This window comes from Schistocerca serialis, chromosome 10 (assembly GCF_023864345.2).
Source record: "Schistocerca serialis cubense isolate TAMUIC-IGC-003099 chromosome 10, iqSchSeri2.2, whole genome shotgun sequence".
Lineage (NCBI taxonomy): Eukaryota > Metazoa > Arthropoda > Insecta > Orthoptera > Acrididae > Schistocerca > Schistocerca serialis.
Genome location: NC_064647.1, coordinates 209,425,441 through 209,447,787, shown reverse-complemented (window position 1 = coordinate 209,447,787; position 22,347 = coordinate 209,425,441). Strand labels below are relative to the sequence as shown.

General features: G+C 43.5%; 1 protein-coding gene across 2 annotated transcripts in view; it reads left to right on the top strand.

The window, feature by feature from the left end:
• Window positions 1–19,319, top strand: part of LOC126424993 (uncharacterized) — a 40,928-nt gene extending 21,609 nt beyond the window's left edge. For both annotated transcript variants that reach the window (XM_050087892.1, XM_050087891.1), the window contains exons 3-6: window positions 365–530; window positions 3,274–3,359; window positions 11,654–11,807; window positions 19,031–19,319. In XM_050087892.1, the coding sequence (XP_049943849.1) occupies window positions 365–530; window positions 3,274–3,359; window positions 11,654–11,807; window positions 19,031–19,131 (507 nt within the window). In that variant the 3' untranslated portion in view covers window positions 19,132–19,319. The remainder of the gene's footprint in view (window positions 1–364; window positions 531–3,273; window positions 3,360–11,653; window positions 11,808–19,030) is intronic.
• The last annotated feature ends 3,028 nt before the right edge of the window (window positions 19,320–22,347 follow it).

Below are 22,347 nucleotides of genomic sequence, written 5' to 3'. Positions count from 1 at the left end.
GGTATCGAATATATTACTTCCCCCTACTTATACCTCCCGAGGAGATCACGAATGTAAAATTAGAGTGATTAGAGCGCGCACGGAGGCATTCAGACAGTCGTTCTTCCCGCGAACCATACGCGACTGGAACAGGAAAGGGAGGTAATGACAGTGGCACGTAAAGTGCCCTCCGCCACACACCGTCGGGTGGCTTGCGGAGTATAAATGTAGATGTAAGGGTGATTCCTCCTGAGGGTGACTAATTTTTTTATCCAGAGTGCCTGTTGGCATAAATCCATGGCACACATTATGATGGAGATGCTGTTTTGAATGCTAGATGGGTGTCTGATGTAACTCAGTACAGTATCCGGTCGTGGTGTTGCAGCTCATGAGCGCAGCTGTAGTGGTGGCGACAGCCAACCTGATCCACCAGGAGTCCAGACCGCCACCGGCTGTTAGGGGAGGCCGGCTGCCACCAGATGTCGAACTCATCGATGAGGAGCTGAGCGACGTCATCTCCAGGGTGCTCGACGAGCCCAACCCGGCCAGCTGTGAGTCGCTGCTAACTCTAACACTATACGGATTAACCACCGTTCATTTCATAATGGCAACGTATGGCTGAGTGCACCAACCTCGATTAAAAGTTGACCACGTAACTGTGTTTAACGCAAAATTCTGGTGCTCTTATTTCTATCAAAGTTAAACAAGGGAGTAGACCGCAATTAAATTTTGACCATGGATCATGCCCGGTTTTTGCAAGATGACCAGAGTTTTATAAGTGTACAGTCTTTAACATGGCTGCCTGTTTCGATGTACTGAGATAGACTAAAGGCATCGTGTACCATGTCTTATACATTAAAATAATCCAGAAAATGTATTAATTTATGAATCAAAATTACCAGTAGTAGAATTACAATGTGCCTCCACGTGCGACCAAATTGCTCTTCCAAAGCAGTTCGATGCAACTCTCAAGAAGTCTCGAGAAAAATGACTCTGAAGTTATCCAACCAAGATACTAAAATAAGACAGGATCCTGAGTTTGATTCCGTGTGAATTAGAGTTTTAAACCAAAATGCATATTCTATGAGAGCACTTACGTGAGGCACAAAATACAAAGATGGAAAAAAATAATCCGTAGTTTTTTTAACTATGTTGTTGTTGTGGTCTTCAGTGCTGAGACTGGTTTGATGCAGCTCTCCATGCTACTCTATCCTGTGCAAGCTTCTTCATCTCCCAGTACCTACTGCAACCTACATCCATCTGAATCTGCTTAGTGTATTGATCTCTTGGTCTCCCTCTACGATTTTTACCCTCCACGCTGCCTTCCAGTACTAAATTGGTGATCCCCTGATGCCTCAGAACATGTCCTACCAACCGATCCCTTCTTCTAGTCAAGTTGTGCCACAAACTTCTCTTTTCCCCAATCCTATTCAATACCTCCTCATTAGTTACGTGATCTACCCACCTTATCTTCAGCATTCTTCTGTAGCACCACATTTCGAAAGCTTCTATTCTCTTCTTGTCCAAACTGGTTATCGTCCATGTTTCACTTCCATACATGGCTACACTCCATACAAATACTTTCAGAAACGACTTCCTGACACTTAAATCTATACTCGATGTTAACAAATTTCTCTTCTTCAGAAACGATTTCCTTGCCATTGCAAGTCTACATTTTATATCCTCTCTACTTCGACCATCATCAGTTATTTTACTCCCTAAATAGCAAAACTCCTTTACTACTTTAAGTGTCTTATTTCCTAATCTAATCCCCTCATCATCACCCGATTTAATTTGACTACATTCCATTATCCTCGTTTTGCTTTTGTTGATGTTCATCTTATATCCTCCTTTCAAGACACTGTCCATTCCGTTCAACTGCTCTTCCAAGTCCTTTGCTATCTCTGACAGAATTACAATGTCATCAGCGAACCTCAAAGTTTTTATTTATCTCCATCGATTTTAATATCTACTCCGAACTTTTCTTTTGTTTCCTTTATTGCTTGCTCAATATACAGATTGAATAACATCGTGGATAGGATACAACCCTGTCTCACTCCCTTCCCAACCACTGCTTCCCTTTCGTACCCCTCAACTCTTATAACTGCCATCTGGTTTCTGTACATTGTAAATAGCCTTTCGCTCCCTGTATTTTACCCCTACCACCTTCAGAATTTGAAAGAGAGCATTCCAGTCAACATTGTCAAAAGCTTTCTCTAAGTCTACAAATGCTAGAAACGTAGGTTTGCCTTTTCTTAATCTTTCTTCTAAGATAAGTCGTAAGGTTAGTATTGCCTCACGTGTTCCAACATTTCTACGGAATCCAAACTGATCTTCCCCGAGGTCCGCTTCTACTAGTTTTTCCATTCGTCTGTAAAGAATTCGCGTTAGTATTTTGCAGCTGTGACTTATTTGATTAACAGTCCTCATAAAATATTGGTAACTAAGAATTTTTATCCACAACGGAAACTGGATTCTTCTATTGAGTGTATAGTTTGAAATAACAAGGCGTGCATTTTTCATAAAAATGACAGTCAGATGTGTTAATATTTGTTGACTATTTAAATGATATAGGCATTCGAACTGAATTAAAAAGAAATAATGACCGAAACAAGGCACTGTACACTTCTTTATTTGTACTGCAAATGTCAGTACTTCTCTTTTCAAGAAGTGATGCAATCGCGCTGACCAATTCGAGAAGTGTATCCACCCTGTACTTGGAAAACTTTGGTGGTGTTCTTTTGTTTTCCATTTCGCCAAAGTTAGACGAACAGACTTGTAGTGAGGCATAAACACAATTCCGCTCGTTCACGAATGTGAGAGCATGTGACAATGACACCACTCATCAGTGATTGTCTACAAGCTTATGTACATAGGCGGCCGTCTGCCAACTCATATTTGTATTAATATCCTTGCGTCCACAGGGCGTCTTCCATTGCAATACATCGATTTAACCACGGCCAAATACACGGTTGGCTGACGACAGTTTGCTGATTGGCAGTTGACTCGGTGTACTCTTAACTCTGATCACGGGACCTTGGTTATCTTGCTTTTTGACCGAGGTTGGTGCACTTGGCTATTGATGTGTTGTAGTGGTATACTGGTTTTTCCAGAGAATTTAATAGACAAAGTCTTCTTGGGTTACCAGCCGAATGGTGGCGACTTCGCCTGATGATAATAAATAGGGAATTCGTCGACACGATTCGGCTGATAACCCCAGAAGATTTCATCAGTGTAGCAAACTGTTTAACGCAATAGACGTGGCAGTGTGGGCAGCGCATGTTTTTGTTGCAGCGGTCAGCACCCCAGCTGTGGCTTTCCTCGTTATCGGTGTCATCCAGGGCGTGTGCGCCATCTTCCTTTTGGTCGGAGCGCTCACGGTAAGTAGCTCTAAGTCACACTGTGATTATATTGTGACTGTTAAGGATCTGTGCCTCAGAGGGAGTCGAACTCAGATTTCCCACTGTTCATGAGCATTCTCGTTAAACATTAGCCTATTTGAGCACGTCTCAAATTGGGTTGGAGGTTGGGGTGTTTGGGAGAGGAGACCAGACAGCGAGGTCATCGGTCTCATCGGATCAGGGAAGGACGGGGAAGGAAGTCGGCCGTGGCCTTTCAGAGGAACCATTCCGGCATTTCCATGGGGCGATTTAGGGGAATCACGGAAAACCTAAATCAAGATGGCCGGGCGCGAGATTGAACCGTCGTCCTCCCGAATGCGAGTCCAGTGTGCTAACCACGGCGCCACCTCGCTCGGTCAGAACTGCATTGCCAGCTGATGTTCTGTAGCTATGATTTCTTAAGGGGAGTAGGACGTCAAACGGGACGATTTGGAACAGGAGAGGCACCACAGGACATTTCAATTTCCACTGTCTACACTTTTAAAAATAAATTCATAAAACTTTGTCGGCATGACCAGGAAGGATTCCTAATTTACACTCATAGCAGTGGAAGTTCTAAAACATAACGAAGTAATTTTTTTACGCGTGAAATTCAATCATTTTTTCACTTACTAATGGCAGAATCTGTTGCTATTGGTACACATTTCTTCATAACTAAGAGAGATTCTTCGATGAATTTAGCACAGCGTACAAACCATACTTAAAGGTGTATGAAACTCTAGAATTTTCCAAATCTATTAAAAACTGTGGTCAAAATTGAGATAATTAACTATAAAATTTGTGTTTTTTATAAACATGAAGTTTAAAATATAACAGCTCATTTGTTTTTTCATAAATTAAATAAATTCTAGAATTTCATACACCTGTGAGTATGGTATGTATGCTGTGCAAAATTCATCGAAGAATCTCTCTAACTTATGAAGAAAAGTGTACCTATAGCAACAAATGCAGCCATTAGTAAGTGAAAAAATGATGAAATTTCGCACTTAAAAAGAAATTATTTTGTTATGTTTTCGAACTTCCACTGCAATGAGTGGGAATCCTGAATCCTTCCTGGTGATGCTGACAAAGTTTTATGAATTTATTTGTAAAGTATAGACACTGGGAATTAAAATGTTCTGAGATGCCTCTCCTGCTCCAAGTCGGCCCGTTTAACGCCCTACCCCCCTTAAGAGGATCACCGAAGGTTCTCCCAAAGGATAAGTGGTAACAGAACAGCAGGACTCAAGGAACAGAGTCGGCAGAGTCCAGACCTGTACAAATTCTCTATCCTGGCACCTCTGTATTATTCGTACAGCCTCTAATTATGGTTTGTGCAACACACAAAAAAATCGACACATCATTATCCGCATGTACTGGTGCGTTAGATCGTCCAAATTCCGATTTGGTTGGACGGTTCTGCCCATAACGCTCAGAATGTTCTCAATCGTTGCTGGGAAAGTTACAATTTGGCAAGATGAAAACAAGCATTAGAGACTCTCGGGCTGACATTATCTTGCTGAAATGTAAGCTAAGGATGGATTGCCATGAAGGGTAACAAAACTGGGCATAGAATATGGCCGGCGTACCGCTATGATCATGATAGAATCATGATAGAAGGTTGTATACATGGAAGAACCCTGGAGATACTAAAAGGTATCAGAACGATTATATAATGGTAAGACAGAGATTTAGGAACCAGGTTTTAAATTGTAAGACATTTCCAGGGGCAGAGGTGGACTCTGCCCACAATCTATTGGTTATGACCTGTAGATTAAAACTGAAGAAACTGCAAAAAGGTGGGAATTTAAGGAGATGGGACCTGGATAAACTGAAAGAACCAGAGGTTGTACAGAGTTTCAGGGAGAGCATAAGGGAACAATTGAAAGGAATGGGAGTAAGAAATACAGTAGAAGAAGAATGGGTGGCTCTGAGGGATGAAGTAGTGAAGGCAGCAGACGATCAAGTAGGTAAAAAGAAGAGGGTTAGTAGAAATCCTTGGGTAAAAGAGGAAATATTGAATTTAATTGATGAAAGGAGAAAATATAAAAATGCAGTAAATGAAGCAGGCAAAAAGGAATACAAACGTCTCAAAAATGAGATCGACAGGAAGTGCAAAATGGCTAAGTAGGACAAATGTAAGGATGTAGAGGCTTATCTCACTAGGGGTAAGATAGATACTGCCTACAGGAAAATTAAAGAGACCTTTGGAGATAAGAGAACCACATTTATGAACATCAAGAGCTCAGATGGAAACCCAGTTCTAAGCAAAGAAGGGAAAGCAGAAAGGTGGAAGGAGTATATAGAGGGTCTATACAAGGGCGATGCACTTGAGGACAATATTATGGAAATGGAAGAGGATGTAGATGAAGATGAAATGGGAGATACGATACTGCGTGAAGAGTTTGACAGAGCACTGAAGGACCTGCGTCGAAACAAAGCCCCCGGAGTAGACAACATTCCATTGGAACTACTGACGGCATTGGGAGAGCCAGTCCTGACAAAACTCTACCATCTGGTGAGCAAGATGTATGAAACAGGCGAAATACCCTCAGACTTCAAGAAGAATATAATAATTCCAATCCCAAAGAAAGCAGGTGTTGACAGATGTGAAAATTACCGAACAATCAGTTTAATAAGCCACAACTGCAAAGTACTAACACGAGTTCTTTACAGACGAATGGAAAAACTAGTAGAAGCCGACCTCGGGGAAGATCAGTTTGGATTCCGTAGAAATACTGGAATACGTGAGGCTATACTGACCTTACGACTTATCTTAGAAGAAAGATTAAGGAAAGGCAAACCTACGTTTCTAGCATTTGTAGATTTAGAGAAAGCTTTTGACAATGTGGACTGGAATACTCTCTTTCAAATTCTAAAGGTGGCAGGGGTAAAATACAGGGAGCGAAAGGCTATTTACAACTTGTACAGAAACCAGATGGCGGTTATAAGAGTTGAGGGACATGAAAGGGAAGCAGTGGTTGGGAAGGGAGTAAGACAGGGTTGTAGCCTCTCCCCGATGTTATTCAATCTCTATATTGAGCAAGCAGTAAAGGAAACAAAAGAAAAATTTGGAGTAGGTATTAAAATCCATGGAGAAGAAATAAAAACTTTGAGGTTCGCCGATGACATTGTAATTCTGTCAGAGACGGCAAAGGACTTGGAAGAGCAGTTGAATGGAATGGATGGTGTCTTGAAGGGAGGATATAAGATGAACATCAACAAAAGCAAAACGAGGATAATGGAATGTAGTCGAGTTAAGTCGGGTGATGCTGAGGGTATTAGATTAGGAAATAAGACACTTAAAGTAGTAAAGGAGTTTTGCTATTTGGGGAGCAAAATAACTGATGATGGACGAAGTAGAGAGGATATAAAATGTAGACTGGCAATGGCAAGGAAAGCGTTTCTGAAGAAGAGAAATTTGTTAACATCGAGTATAGATTTAAGTGTTAGGAAGTTATTTCTGAAAGTATTCGTATGGAGTGTAGCCATGTATGGAAGTGAAACATGGACGGCAAATAGTTTGGACAAGAAGAGAATAGAAGCTTTTGAAATGTGGTGCTACAGAAGAATGCTGAAGATTAGATGGGTAGATCACATAACTAATGAGGAAGTATTAAATAGGATTGGGGAGAAGAGAAGTTTGTGGCACAAGTTGACCAGAAGAAGGGATCGGTTGGTAGGACATGTTCTGAGGCATCAAGGGATCACCAATTTAGTATTGGAGGGCAGCGTGGAGGGTAAAAATCATAGGGGGAGACCAAGAGATGAATACACTAAGCAGATTCAGAAGGATGTAGGTTGCAGTAGGTACTGGGAGATGAAGAAGCTTGCACTGGATAGAGTAGCATGGAGAGCTGCATCAAACCAGTCTCAGGACTGAAGACCACAACAACAACAACACCGCTATGCTGTGGGCTGCCGCAGATGACAACCAAATAGGTATTGCTGTGAAAAGAAATGGCGCTCCAGACCATCAGTCCTGACTGTGGGGCCATGTAGCGGGTGGCGGTCAGGTTGGTATACCGCCACTGTCTTGGGCGTCTCCACCTTGACTCCAGGCTCAGGTTCGCGTTCACCTTGAACTTAGCTCGCTCCCAAAGGAGAGGACCGCGGATTCGATATACCGCTCGAGGTTTGTCGAACTTCGTTCGAGGCCCGCTATTAACGTCTTTATTTACACAAATGTCTCCAAGACTACTGCTGGCGTCGGATGTGCGTTTGTCGTTGGGGATGATACCTTTCAATACTGGCTCCTTGACCAGTGTTCAAGCTTTACAGCTGAGCTTTTTGCTCTCTATCAGGCTGTTCAGTATATCCGCCGCCATCGTCATTCTCCCTATGCGATCTGCTCTGATTCATTGAGCGCGCCGGCCTTAGTGGCCGAGCGGTTCTAGGCGTTACAGTCTGGAACCGCGCGACCGCTATGGTCGCAGGTTCGAATCCTACCTCGGGCATGGATGTGTGTGATGTCCTTAGGTTAGTCAGGTTTAAGTAGTTCTAAGTTCTAGGGGACTGATGACCACAGCAGTTAAGTCCAATAGTGCTCAGAGCCATTTGAACAATTTTTTCTTTGAGCGCCATTCAGAGTCTCCGTGACCCATATTCGGACCACCCTCTCGTGCAACGAATTCACCGGTCCTTCAGTCGCTAGCTGATACCGGCGCTCGTGACCTTTTTTTGTGGATTCCTGGCCACGTTGGTGTGCCTGGGAACGAAGCTGCTGATGCTGCGGCCAAGGCTGCTGTCCTCCTGCCTTCGACAGCTTCCTTTTGTGTCCCATTAACTGATGTTAGTGGGGTTCTTTGTCGGCGCCTTTCATCAGTGTGGCAAGAGGCTTGGTCCTCTCTCCATGAAAATAAGCTTAGGGCCATCAAACCGATCCCGACGGCTAGGACGACCTCCTCACGCTCTTACCGGCGAGAGGAGGTCATTTTGGCCAGGTTGCGGATTGGGCATTACCGATTTAGCCACCACTACCTGTTGTCCGGTGACCCCGCCCCGCAGTGCCCCTGTGGTTATCCATGTTTTATTCACTCTCGTGTTGTCCTATGTCTGCCGTCTACCTTACAGGAAATTTTAGCTGATGACGCTCGAGCACCTTAGTTTTATTACATTGACGGACTTGTCCAAAGAGCTCTAACTCTTATTTTTTTTATCTGCGTCTTTGTAAGTACTTTCTGGTGTTGCCCCCTTGCGTTTTTCTACGCTATTAGTTGGTTGGTTGGTTGTTTTGGGGAAGGAGACCAGACAGCGTGGTCATCGGTCTCATCGGATTAGGGAAGGATGGGGAAGGAAGTCGGCCGTGCCCTTTCAGAGGAACCATCCCGGCATTTGCCTGGAGTGATTTAGGGAAATCACGGAAAACCTAAATCAGGATGGCCGGACGCGGGATTGAACCGTCGTCCTCCCGAATGCGAGTCCAGTGTCTAACCACTGCGCCACCTCGCTCGGTCGTACGCTATTAGTGCACTAACGTTTGTGACTGGGCGCTAATGACCTTAGTAGCTGAGCGCCCTAACACATACATACACACACACACACACACACACACACACACACACACACGCCCACACGCGCACACACACACGCACACAAAATAGGCGTCTCCAGACATGTCTTTGATGGTCATCAGGCCTCATTTCGAAGCGTGACTCAGCACTGAAGACAATTCTACTCCAGTCAATGAGATTCCAGGCGGAAGACGTGTCTGGAGACGCCCCAGACAGTGGTGACATATGGAGTGCCATCTGCGATACGCGCTGACAACCAGGAGTGGTGGTCTGGTGTGCCATTTCATTTGATTGTCGACCGCGGCACACTTACTGCACAGTGGTACGTTGTTGCCCTTCATGGAAAACCATCCTGGGCTTATGTTTCAACAAGATAATGCCCGCCCACACATGGCGAGAGTTTCTACTACTTGATTTTGACTTGCCAAACCCCACCTTGGCCAGCAAGGTTACCGGATTTCTCCTCAATCGAGAATGTTTGGAGCATTATAGGCAGCTCGGAATTTTGACGATCTAACACGCCAATTGGACGTATTTTGGTACGATATAGTTCAGAAGGACATCCAGCAACTCCATCAACCGATACCAAGCCGAATACGTGATGCATAAGAGGCAGAGGTGGACCAACGCGTTACTCAATAAATCAAAAACAGTCTTAATCGCATTTATTATTATTATACCGCCAACCGGTTTCAACCCAACATAGGGGTCATCTACTGGGCGTTTACACCATTGGTCGACTGCTGGTGGTATCACTCCTGTCTAGATAGAACATATATTGTGTTCCTACATTATGAACTACCTCGAAGGAAACGGTCGATTGACACACAGTCAACATGGGTTTAGAAAAAATCGTTCCTGTGAAACACAACTAACTTTTTATTCACATGAAGTGTTGAGTGCCATTGACAAGGAATTTCAGATCGATTCCGTATTTCTGGATTTCCGGAAGGCTTTTGACACTGTACCACAGAAGCGGCTCGTAGTAAAATTGCGTGCATATGGAACATCGTCTCAGTTATGTGACTGGATTTGCTATTTCCTGTCAGAGAGGTCACAATTCGTAGTAATTTATGGAAAATCATCGAGTAAAACGGAAGTGATTTCAGGCGTTCCCCAAGGTAGTGTTATAGGCCCTTTGCTGTTCCTTATCTATACAAACGATTTGGGAGACAATCTGAGCAGCAGTCTTCGGTTGTTTGCAGATGACGCTGTCGTTTATTGACTAATAAAGTCATTAGAGGATCAAGACAAACTGCAAAACGATTTAGAAAAAAATATCTGAATGGTGCGAAAAGTGATAGTTGACCCTAAATAGCGAAAAGTGTGAGGTAATCCACATCAGTACTAAAAGGAACTGGTTAAACTTCAGTTACACGATGAATCAGTCAAATTTAAGTGCCGTAAATTCAACTAAATACCTAGGAATTACAATTACGAACAACTTAAATTGGGAAGAACACACAGAAAATGTTGTGGGGAAGGCCAACCAAAGACTGCGTTTTACTGGCAGCGGATCCATTATGCTGTAACATTCACGTGGGCATCCACGGATCCAGTGAAGCTCGTGCAAGGCAACATGTCGACGAAGGAGTACCGTACATTGGTGTTAGACCACGTACACCCCTTCATAATGGTCATGTTAGCCGACGGCAGTGGCATTTTCGTAAGGATAATATGCCATGTCACAAGGACAGGAATGTGATGGGGTGGTTCGTGGAACACAAAAAAATGGCTCTGAGCACTATGGGACTTAACTTCTGAGGTCATCAGTCCCCTAGAACTTAGAACTACTTAAACCTAACTGACCTAAGGACATCACACACATCCATGCCTGAGGCAGGATTCGAACCTGCGACCGTAGCGGTCGCGCGGTTCCAAACTCAAGCGCCTAAACCGCTAGGGCACCCCGGTCGGCTCACTGGCGTGGAACACAGTGGAGAGTTCAAATTGATGTGCTGCCCCCCAAACCCACCAGATCTGAACCTGATTCAACACGTCTGGGATATGATTGGACGTGGCGTCAAAGCTCACATTTCCCCTCCCTGGAATTGACGGGAATTAGGTGACTTGTGTGAGTAGCTGTGGCGCTAACTCCGTCCAGTGACCTACCAAGGCCTCATGGCTTCCATAGCACGCCGCATCACCGATTTTATACGTGGCAGAGGTCGACGTACTGGCTGTTAGGTAGGTAATCATAATGTTCTGGCTGATCAGTATATATTGTTAAATATGCCACCTGATCATAGAAAATTGCTTGAGATACAATAAATTTAAAGCTTTTTTATATGAAGATAGTAACTGTTCTCGAAAGAACAGATACCATTGATGACCGTGCAGCTTCTCTAGAATAAATGATAATTAATTGAAACGCTGAGCTGCCGACAGGTGTCGTTGATATACCTCGATGAGGACAGCTGAAAATGTGTGCCCCGACCGGGACTCGAACCCAGGAGCTCCTGCTTACATGGCAGACACTCTATCCATCTGAGCTACCGAGGACACAGGTGAATAGTGCGACTGCAGGGTCTTAGCCCTTGCACGCTTCCCGTGAGACCCACATTCCCAACTGTCCACATTCTACATACTGTCCCCATCGAGGCATATCAACACCTGTCGGCAGCTGAGGGTTTCAATTAATTGTCATTTAAAGCTGTTTTGTTTCAAGTTATTTGATAACCATTCAAAGCATGTACTCGGTAATGGTGAGACATTAAGACGTGCTGGAAGGCTTCACAGGTGCCGAAACTGAGGCCGGTGTCGTTGCGGTGGTGTGTGCAGGAGTGCGTGTGCCTGATGATCCCGTGGATCGTGGTGGACGCCATCGTGCTGGCGGCGACGCTCGTGGCCGCCGTCGTGGCCGACCTCATGGTGTTCGCCCTCTTCGGGTCCGCCTTCGGCATCGTGGCGGCGTTCGCCATCGCCGTCTACCTGGGTGAGTTTCTCAGCCGCCGGAGGCGCATTTTCCACCATGCAGTCCTCACGCGGAACCGGTGGAGCTGCTCCACTTGTGTGACGTCATAACAGTGCTAGCATATGGTCAAGGGAGATAAAGTATCAAGAAAAGAAGGCGCCAGTATAAAATAAATCTGAAGTTGTTTACTATCAAAAACAGTCTTGAACACAATTTATTTATTACGGTGACCGGTTTCGACCACTACTGTGGTCATCTTCAGACCAATGAGTAAGAACCTCCTTCTGGTGGTAAATCACTACTCATTAGTGAAGGAGGTTCTTACTCATTGGTCTGAAGATGACCACAGTAGTGGTCGAAACTGGTCACCGTAATAAATAAATTGTGATCAGGACTGTTTTTGATACTAAATATTTGTAACACATTGATCACTGTTCACTCCCACAATGTATTCAAAAGTAAATAAATCTGAAGTTGACTGAGACAAATCCACCAACACAACCATAGGTGGAACCTCAACAGTCCGAAAAACTACCTATGGGTAGCAGCAACACACCGACAGGGCAAATACTGCAGAGCCCCTGCAGCACAGCGAAGCTAACCGGCATTGCCAGCTGTAAATTAGCTGGCCAACCGGCAACTTAGAGAAGCCGTATTGCACAAAGAAACCCAACCGAAACCCTTAAGACAGTGCGATCGATTTATGACCAATCGACCACTCATATAACGACCTTAGGAACTAACAAATACGTAGGTGGCAGTAGATCTTTTGAGATGGTCACCAAGTCTGGGAGGGTGTGGAGGGGCTCCACCCTTTATAAAGGAAGAAAAAAAAAACTGACACACAATCAACACAGTTATTTCCGGTTGTGGTCACTACGTAACTACGAAATAGAATCTTCTGACCTCAATGCCAAACAGTTACTAACAGTTCAAAACTAAAGTCTTCGCGCACAAGGTACCGAAATTACGCTCCAGAAGGGATTACAAATATCTCAGTCCTAAACTAGAGTCGGATCTGGTCACAAGAAAGAATTATCATAAATATAACCCGATGGCAGAAGGCCTCTACAAAGAAAATAAACAATATCGAAAAACTGAAGTTAAAATCTTCTAGGTTATTAGGCCGCGTCATGTTTCTTCTAAAATGTTCGACGTTTCGACTCCTCTGCTGGGATCTTCCTCAGGATCTTTTGGTGTCCACTACTGCTAGAACACAGTGTTCTAGCAGTAGCGGACACCAAAAGATCCTGAGGAAGATCCCAGCAGAGGGGTCGACACGTGGAAAATTTTAGAAGAAACATGACGCGGCATAATAACCCAGAAGATTTTAACTTCAGTGACAACGGCCACGAAAGCCTGCAGACTTACATAATATCGGGAAAGATTAATAACTAGTAAATACAGAAAGCAGTAGGACAGAAAAATTTAAATTCCCGACAGGACAGCCCTAATTATAAATGTTCAGAATTCTATTCAAGTTAAAGTCCCTGAACGACAGTCCAATATTAAAGTTCCAGTATGACGAAGACGTAGTCACGTCCTCTTTATCGCTAATGAAAACAGAGTCCAGAATTCTTTCACGTCCACTCGCAGAAGTATTCACACGAAACTCGGCATCGTCGTTGTGGCGGCTCCGAAGTGAGTTCCAGATTGATAAAAGGTGACTATACACGGCGCCTGACTCGGGAAACCCACTTAGAGTGTACTGTCACTCACGGGCTTTGCGCTGTCCTAAACACGACCCTGGCGCCAGAATGGAGCCGGTCCTATTTCCAGTCACGTAGCCTGCGTTAGGAGAAAGTCCCTGGGGCCAGCTACCACTGCCCGTGCTGGGGTTGCCGTCTAGTGGCTGTCAGAACGTGGAAGCCTTCGAGCGTTGTCACCTAACAAGCCGACTGCCCACGTAACTTTGCTGAAATGCGGGTTGCAGGCAGAGCAGGGGTAGATGCCCAATGCTGCAGGAGCTAATGTGCGTTTTAATAGAACTAACGTAACAATTTCATGCGTAACACTTTACAGCGCACAACCTCCTTTACAGAGAGCTGCCGTTGTGAAATCGCGATTAAGAATACGTTACGCTCCGTGTAATGAACCAGCTCGTTTCCTAGTGAAGAGAAACACGTCCCGTCTGACGATGGCTTTAATGCAAAATGTTTTAAAGTCTGGATGCAATTAAGAGAAAAAGGAATGTTACAATTTCGTTTCGCGCAATCGGCCACTACTTCATAAACAGAGAACTCTATCAGGAGGAAAATGTGGGAGAAGAAGATCGCTCAATCCTGTGCAAGGCCATCCTGATTTGGAACGTGCTCGAAGACGTGAACGTGGACCAGGACGAGAAATGTGACGTCATAGTATGGAGTTTCATGATTTGGAGTATTCCTGAACGTGATGTACAGGAAAGTCAAACATTGAATAATCGCAACACCCATCAACCCATTACAACACTCACTAGTATGCCACTGGTGGGGTCAAGCAGAGGGTATACTGGAATAGAGCTTTCCAATACTACTTCCGTAGTTTTGGGCTGTCAGAGAACTGAAAACTGCAGTTCTCGATCCCAACGTCTTCTCGATGCTATGACATCAGCTATTCCAATGTCACTTCTGAGATAAAAGATTCTCGTTTCAGTCTGAGGACCGACTCGAGACTGTAGCGAGAACACTTGTTGCTTACTATGGTAAATGTTATGTTTGTTAATCTCAAAGTCACCTGGTACAGACTGCGTAGTAAAGAAAATACAGAAATTGAAAAACATTCTTCTTTTTAACTTACACGCCAAAAGTTGTTGCTGGAAATGCTAACTTCATAAAAGGGCGTAGCTTTGCTTGCCTTATACAAAACAAGTGCCTCTACAGATGACAGGAAATACCACAGTATGGACGTAGACGACAGACACCGGCGTTGTGGCTGCTCCTGACACTTATGCTTCACTCACAACAGGTCGAGTTCTCTTATGAACACTGTATTCGAATTATGACTGTCGTGTATACATTTTGATCTTACGAGTTTGCATTCTCAGGAATGAACATGTCTGCTCTCGCCTCCCTTCCCTCTCCCAGCATTAGATAACCAATCGAGAATTTTTGCATACATTTAGAACAGGACGCCGTATTAAGTGTTTTAGTTTGTACACGAAAGAGAGAGAGATTTTCCTAAAGCATTAGCCCACGGCTGGTCTCCCTGCACATATACTTTGTCAGGACCGGGTTAATTTCATTATTTGAAAGCATTCAAAATGAAATGCCACATGCACTCAGTAACATTCACCGCAGAAAATCTATTTGCACGTGGCAATACTTCTTTAACTTTTGTACAGAAAGGTGTATCTGTATTGAACATTATGTATTCAACAATATTTTAGCAGAAATGAAAAATTTGAGTGGTAAGCCGCCAGAACTTCCAAATCCAAGGCTTCCTTGTGGCACACTATTTTTATTCTAGAAAGGAATTTCACGGAGTTGTTGATGCCCTGGAATTTTAACGTACTGTTTATTCTACAAATGCTGTAAATCCTTTTTGTTTTCTTGATTATCGTGGTAGTCTTCTTTTCAGCTTTAAATTTTATTATCAGGTTTCTGCAAATTATGTCTCTGCTGTTTAATGGCTTACTGAACCTGATGGACTTCATAGAATTAAAAGGCGAGTAAAATATTACTATGAAAATCTGTGTAAATTATCCTCGACCACCTGAATACAAGTGAGATTATACGGGAAAGGTTTCCTCAGGTGTTCTTTCATCGCTTGGTCAGTGAAAATTTACTGCGCTTGAATGAATTATGATACTGCAAGAACATAATTACTAAGTATGGCCGTTAATAAGAGACACGATACGAACATTACAAAGAGCGGTGAGACACACATTGAAGAAAATGGCGCAAGGCAGTATGCGATGATGATTCCGAAATGCGGTATATATAGTAGAAGAAAGGAAAAATCGAACAATGTAAATTTCATTGTCGTCAAAGATCACGCCAATGAACAATATTCTCTTCATGATTTACGAAATTAGAGTTCTGTATAGCGACCTGATAGAGAGAATTTGAATGACTCATCGAGCAGTTTCCAATGGTATCAGAGGTTACGAAAGACAAAGAAGAAGTAATGTGAAGAACTTTTGGGCCAGCTGTTGGAGAACACACAGTAGGCATGGTCCGAGCTATATATAACGGAAGCTTTTATACTCGTCTTCACAGTAGCGTGGACGAAATCTGTTTCTGCACCACTCAGGCAGTCAGGGGAAGAAGTGTATGTAGCCCACACTGGTGATCTTTATTGGCTGCAGCAAGCGTTCTAGGAAAACGAGGTACGGAAGGGGGATCCGATTTTTTCACTACGTGGCCACATCTCCCACAGCATAATACACAAATTGGACATCTAAAAAGCATAGCCTTTCAACACTGCAATAGAGAAGGAAACTGAAAACGTATTCAACAGCTTCTTCTTTTTTGCACTCTCTCTCTCTTTCTCTCTCTCTCTCTCTCTCTCTCTCTCTCTCTCTCTCTCTCTCTCTCTGTGTGTGTGTGTGTGTGTGTGTGTGTGTGTGTGTGTGTGTGTGTGTGTGTGTGTGTGTGTAACAGGAAAGCGAAGGCACATTGGTCAGACCTCGCTCAGAATTAATGCAATTTTATTATAACATGACTAAGCTGTATTGATGTCATGTCACCAGTAGTAATTGAAATAATGACTGTGATGATAGTAAATGATTAAAGGAAGAAAGACTAGATTTAACGTCCTGTCGGCAACGCTGTCATTAAGCTTTTAATAACTTTTCTTATGTTTTGACTACACTTTTATTTTTCAACAAACTTATGCGTTTCGACTTTCAGTCATTTTCAGTGTCAGCATTAAGTCAGCTACCTGAAACCGTTCATTAGATGCATTGTATCACGTCAACATTCCTGATCATGAGATTTGCAATTGTCTCGTGATCGAGAATGTTGACGTGATATATTGTATCTAATGAATGGTTTTAGATGAGTGACACAACTCGGCCTTTGAAAATGACGGAAAATCAAAACGCGTAAGGTTGTTGAAAAATGAAAGTGTGATCAAGATACGCAAACTGCAACTGTCATTAGACAGAGCACAAGCGCAGATTACCAAATAATAGTGAAGGAAATCGGCCGTGCCGTTTTAGAAGGAAACTTCCCAGTATTTGCCTGCAACGGTTTAGCGAAATCACCGAAAATTCTGGATGGCCGGATGGGGATTTGAACCGCAGTCCTCCAGAATGCGAGTCCAGAGTGATAATGACTACGCTATCTCGCTCGGTGGCAAATGATCGACTTGTAAGGAGAACTTGAGCATTTTACCAGGTCCATGCGCCATGATATGGTTTCTTCCAAATCATTTGAAGCAAATACTGCACATTTCCCCAACAACTGGGCATGACCATCATCTCGTCATCATTTGGAAAAGGCCAGCTGCATTAATTTGAAATTAACATCTACTGTGGACACATTATAATTGTTCAAGTCACATATTTAATTATTACTGAATTAATGTACTGCTGCGCTACACAATCGAGTAACTATGTTAAAATGGCCTTCTGCAATCATAAATAAATATGGCACTAGTGGCATGTGGGTATTTACGGTATTAACGTATTTCAGTACAACCAGTAAAAGACTATGAATGTTAAGGGTCTGTAGGACACAACAGCTGAAGCATACAAGCAACATTAAATGACGTACTCTGCCACTAAAAACTATAATGCTGTGTGTTAAGTATTTGCCTGTCGCAACAAACTGCAGTATTAAGAAAAGAAAAGTGAATAAACAAATTCTAGTCAGTCACTTGGTAGAATTAGTAGTAGTAGTAGTAGTAGTAGTAGTAGTAGTAGTTGTTGTTGTTGTTATTCTTAATGGTGGTGGTAGTAATTTTAATTGTTGATGTTGGTGATGGTAAGATGTGGATCTGGGGTGTCTGTATGTGGTGATGGTGGTTGTATGGAGGTTCCGTTGAAAATTATTGTGGTGGCAGAACGAGTTCGTGATGGTAGCTCTGGATTTGGCGTTAAGAGGTGGTGGTAAGAGGTGGCAGTGGTGAGAGGTGGCGGTGAGAATTGGTGGAGGCAGTGATGACAGTGGTGTGATGGTAGCGATTTGATGTTAAGCAGATGTGGTGGTGGTGGTGGTAGAAGGAGCTTGCGACGATAGTGATGGGCAGATGCTGTTGGTTCTGGTAAGATATGATGATGGTAAAAGGAATTGGTGATGGTAAGGATAGTGTCGAATTGGATATGGATGGGGTGTTCGAAGTGGTGGTGCAGGTAGTGGTGATGACGGTGATCAGACGAAGGAAGGGTCTATGGTGAGGCTAGAGGCTTAAAATACATTCGAAAGTCAAAATAGTCCAATACTCAGGAAATGAGCACTGGGGAGCAGAAGCATAACCACTCTTCACAAGGTTCCAATGGAAAAAATGTGTGTGAAATCTTGTGGGACTTAACTGCTAAGGCTTACACACAACTTAAATTATCCTAAGGACAAACACACACACCCATGCCCGAGGGAGGACTCGAACATCCGCTGGGACCAGCCTCACAGTCCATGGCTGCAGCACCTTAGACCGCTCGGCTAATCCCACGCGGCCTTCCAATGGAAGTGGTTTGACATTGCCTGCCTCCGACCTGTTGTGAAGTGTCAAGTGTGTACCTGTATCATGTTGATGACAATGACGAGTAGAGTAGCGTAGTTCAGTGTAGTGTTGGGTTTGAATTTTTATGGATGAAGGGAAGGGAGAGGATGAAACCTAGAGCCAGCACACAGGTACTCCTCTCCGTGAGCACCAAGGGGGCAGCCAAACTTAGCGTCCAAAGAATGGATGAAGAGTGTCACACGTTCACTCCATAGTGACTTGTGCAGTGATCTGGAATTTAATGCAGAACACTTGCACAGACTGGTAATCAGGGACTTTACGCCATCACCACTTCTCCCCTTGCTGGGCCAACATTGGCAGTGAAAATATTCGACCACCAGGAGTGGAAATGGCTTACTGTACCTGAGTGCGTTAGTGAACTCAGCTGCAGAGGACGGTTAGCAAACAACAACTAACCCCTCTTTTGGCCTGTACTTGTAAAAACTGGTCGGCTAAAATAATAGTTGAATCATCTGGAACAAGTCTTGCGTTGGGTCCAGAAAGGATATTGTGCTATGTACTGGACCGGCACTTTTCACCATCGCACCTGCGTCGGCCTGTCTGATGACACCTTATGGCCTGAATACCTTGTGTTTCAGTGGCCAATATCTACGCGCTGATGGTAGTGGGCAGCTTCGACTACCAGTTGCGTCACGCCGGCACCAGCTCGCCCGTCCCGGCACACTGCAGCGCCCTCTGAGCTGGCCACGCTTGCCAGACAGCATCTTCTGTCTGGTCCAAACCTGTCTACTTGTGTTTCATTCAGCTGCAGGACCCAGCTCATTACCTCAAGTATCACAGTAATAACATGCAAATGAACTTGTATAGTATTTTCAGCATAATCCTGTCGCCAGTAAAATATGCAAATAAAATTACAATTAAAACGTGTCTCTGCAACATTATTCCTCTGACCTCCTAAACATATCAGCACTGAATCCTTCATAGCTTCACATTTTGCACCCCGACAAGAACAGTGACACAACTCAAAAATGCAGTACTTGAGAAAACTTGACTTAAAGAATTAATTTTGTAATACTTATACTGAAATGTTACAAGCTTCCCTTAAATTTTAAGTATGTATTGTTGGCACTGAATCCCATTATATTGGTTGTGCACATTTGGGTACTTCACGTGTATTTTTCAGTGACAAACTAAAAATTGAGATTTTCACTCTGCAGCGGAGTGTGCACAGTTATGAAATTTCCTGGCAGATTAAAACTGTGTGCCGGACAGACTCGAACTCGGGACCTTTGCCTTTCGCACGCAAGTGCTCTACCATCTGAGCTACCCAAGCACGACTCAAGTTTCAATTCTGTCAGTACCTCGTCTCTGATCTAGTAAGCACTTGTCCGCGAAAGGCAGAGGTCCCGAGTTCGAGTCTCGGTCTGGGACACAGTTTTAATCTGGTAGGAAGTTTCTTAAAAATTGCTGTTTCTCGACTTGTATCACTTTTCTTGCCAGGGTGCGAATTACGAAGGCTATTCGAAAAGTAAGCACGAAATGGAAACAACAGCGAAGATCCGATGAAGCTTTTGTCAAGTATGAGTGCCTGGTGAGAGATTTTGCCTAATGTCATGCAGCCCACATAACGTAACTGTCACACGTTTCGTTCTTCGTGACAGTTCTCGGCCGCATTCTGCAAGGACAATGAAGATGCTCCTTGCACCGTTTTCCATGGGAAGTGTTTGATCACCCACAATACAGACCGTAACTGGCTCTCTTTGAGTTTCACCTCTGCTCACATGAACAGCTACCTATGAAGACAACATTATGGCACAGCGTAGAGAATTGGTGGAAATAAACAAGCAGGTGGCTCCTGTGATGAGGAGATTTGAAAGTTGGTACAAGGCTACGACAGACGTCTAAGTCGGAGTGGCGACTATTTACAGAAGTAGCTCGAAGTTGAAGCTAACTGTTGCAAATAAAACATTTTCGATTTTCACAATGCCTTTCATTTCGCGACCGATCTGACCTTACTTTCCGAACAGTCCTCGTATAATGTTACTGATCCTACGAGGCAGTCTTCACAGCACAAAATTATTTCGGTGGTTTCTGACCGAAGGATGAATGATTGAAGCAAATGGAGGATGACACCTTGAGCAATAAATTTTGAGGTCCCTTCTTATTTTTACTGTCGTAGGTTTTGTTGCTATTTTGTTTTAGTAATTTTTTCGCAATGTGGGGTCACAGTCATAATATATTTCTCTATGGTGAGTACCGCCATTAGACTGTTTTTTATTTGCTGTGTTACATTTACACGATCATGAATTCGGCTTCAAAGTGCCATTATCAAGTGTTTTAATGTTATATAGTGCCTAAGATGGCATACTGTCATATTTTAAATACACTGTTAGACACACTGACCCTTAGACAATGTGTCTAATAGTGTATTTTAAATACGACAGTATGCCATCTTAGCTACATTATGACATTAAACCACTTGATAATGGCACTTTGAAGCCGAGCCCATGATCGTGTAAATGTAGCACTGCAAATAAAAAAACAGTCTAATGGTGTTACTGACTTTAAAGAAACTTTTTCGTTTTATTTACTATTAAAGGTAAGTTATACGGGAGTCTAAGAAAATGAGTCAGAAAACACCCACGCTTTTTGTGCAACTTCACCACTGCAGCGCCGCCAATCGGATGGCATATATAAATATAGTGAGAGACAACTGTGTATTGTGGATATGGAGTGGAGAAATATGTTCAAAATGCAAATGAGGTTGTCTTTCGGAGTTTATTGTGGTGCTGTAATTTTTGTAGCTTTAGATTCATTTAGCATAAGTGAATAACTGCTATTGTTTAGTAAGGGAAGGAAAATAGCACAACACGATTGACTGATGATACAGCAGATGTAACCAAAAGTGAAGAGGAATTGCATTTTGTGCTAAATGCAATCGGTCATGTGCTAGCTGCGGTTTAAGATATGCACAGAAATAAGAAGAAGAAAGCGTCACAGACGGACATGCTGGACGACTAAATGTTACAGCCGGGAAAGAGACTCTAGAAGATACACAGGACATCCCAAGGAAACACCGACGAACCTCAGTAGGGACAGTTTCCTTGTACAGAAATAAGTGGCTGGCTCTGAGCGCTATGGTACTCAACTGCTGTGGTCATAAGTCCCCTAGAACTTAAAACTACTTAAACCTAACTAACCTAAGGACATCACACACATCCATGCCCGAGGCAGGATTCGAACCTGCGACCGTAGCGGTCGCGCGGTTCCAGACTGTAGCGCCTAGAACCGCTCGGCCACTCTGGCCGGCCAGAAATAAGTAAAACATGTCTACTAAAGATGGGCTCTACAATGTATACCTTAAGTGCTACGAGCATTTGTTCATCTTCAATATTTTGTGGGGAAGAAGTATTGAGCAAAACAAGAAAAAAATGTGCAGTAAACATCGGGTTTAAAATGCATGCTTTAAGGGCTATGACATTAGTGCGAAACACATCTCTTCTCCTTAACAAGTTTTTCGGCTACGCATTCTAACGGCCCTGTTTATTGGACTTTTTTCTTATTTTGGTGTAAGAAACCTGTCCCTAAAGTTTGTCGGCATTTTTTGGGACTTTCTGTATACTGGGTGGTCAGAAAGAGTCTGAAAAGCTTGTAAGGGTGTTGTAGGGTAGGTTGTGCTGAGAAATAATTATTAACAAAAAATTCGAAGCGTTTCGCCGTTTCCAAGTTAATTAGCACTGCAATTTAACCAGTCAGGTCGTTGCAGGCATAGATACAAGAGGCCCGTCAGATACAATAAGTGTCAATTGTTCCCACAGCGTAAATGGTGGCGCAAGAGATTGCCCAGCCATTGGCTCGGGTTCGATCCTTAAAGAAACCGAACGAATACCATGTTTGTCGGCACCGTCTCAGGTGGGCCGCTTGAATCTGCGCCCGCAGCGGCCTAATTAGCTAA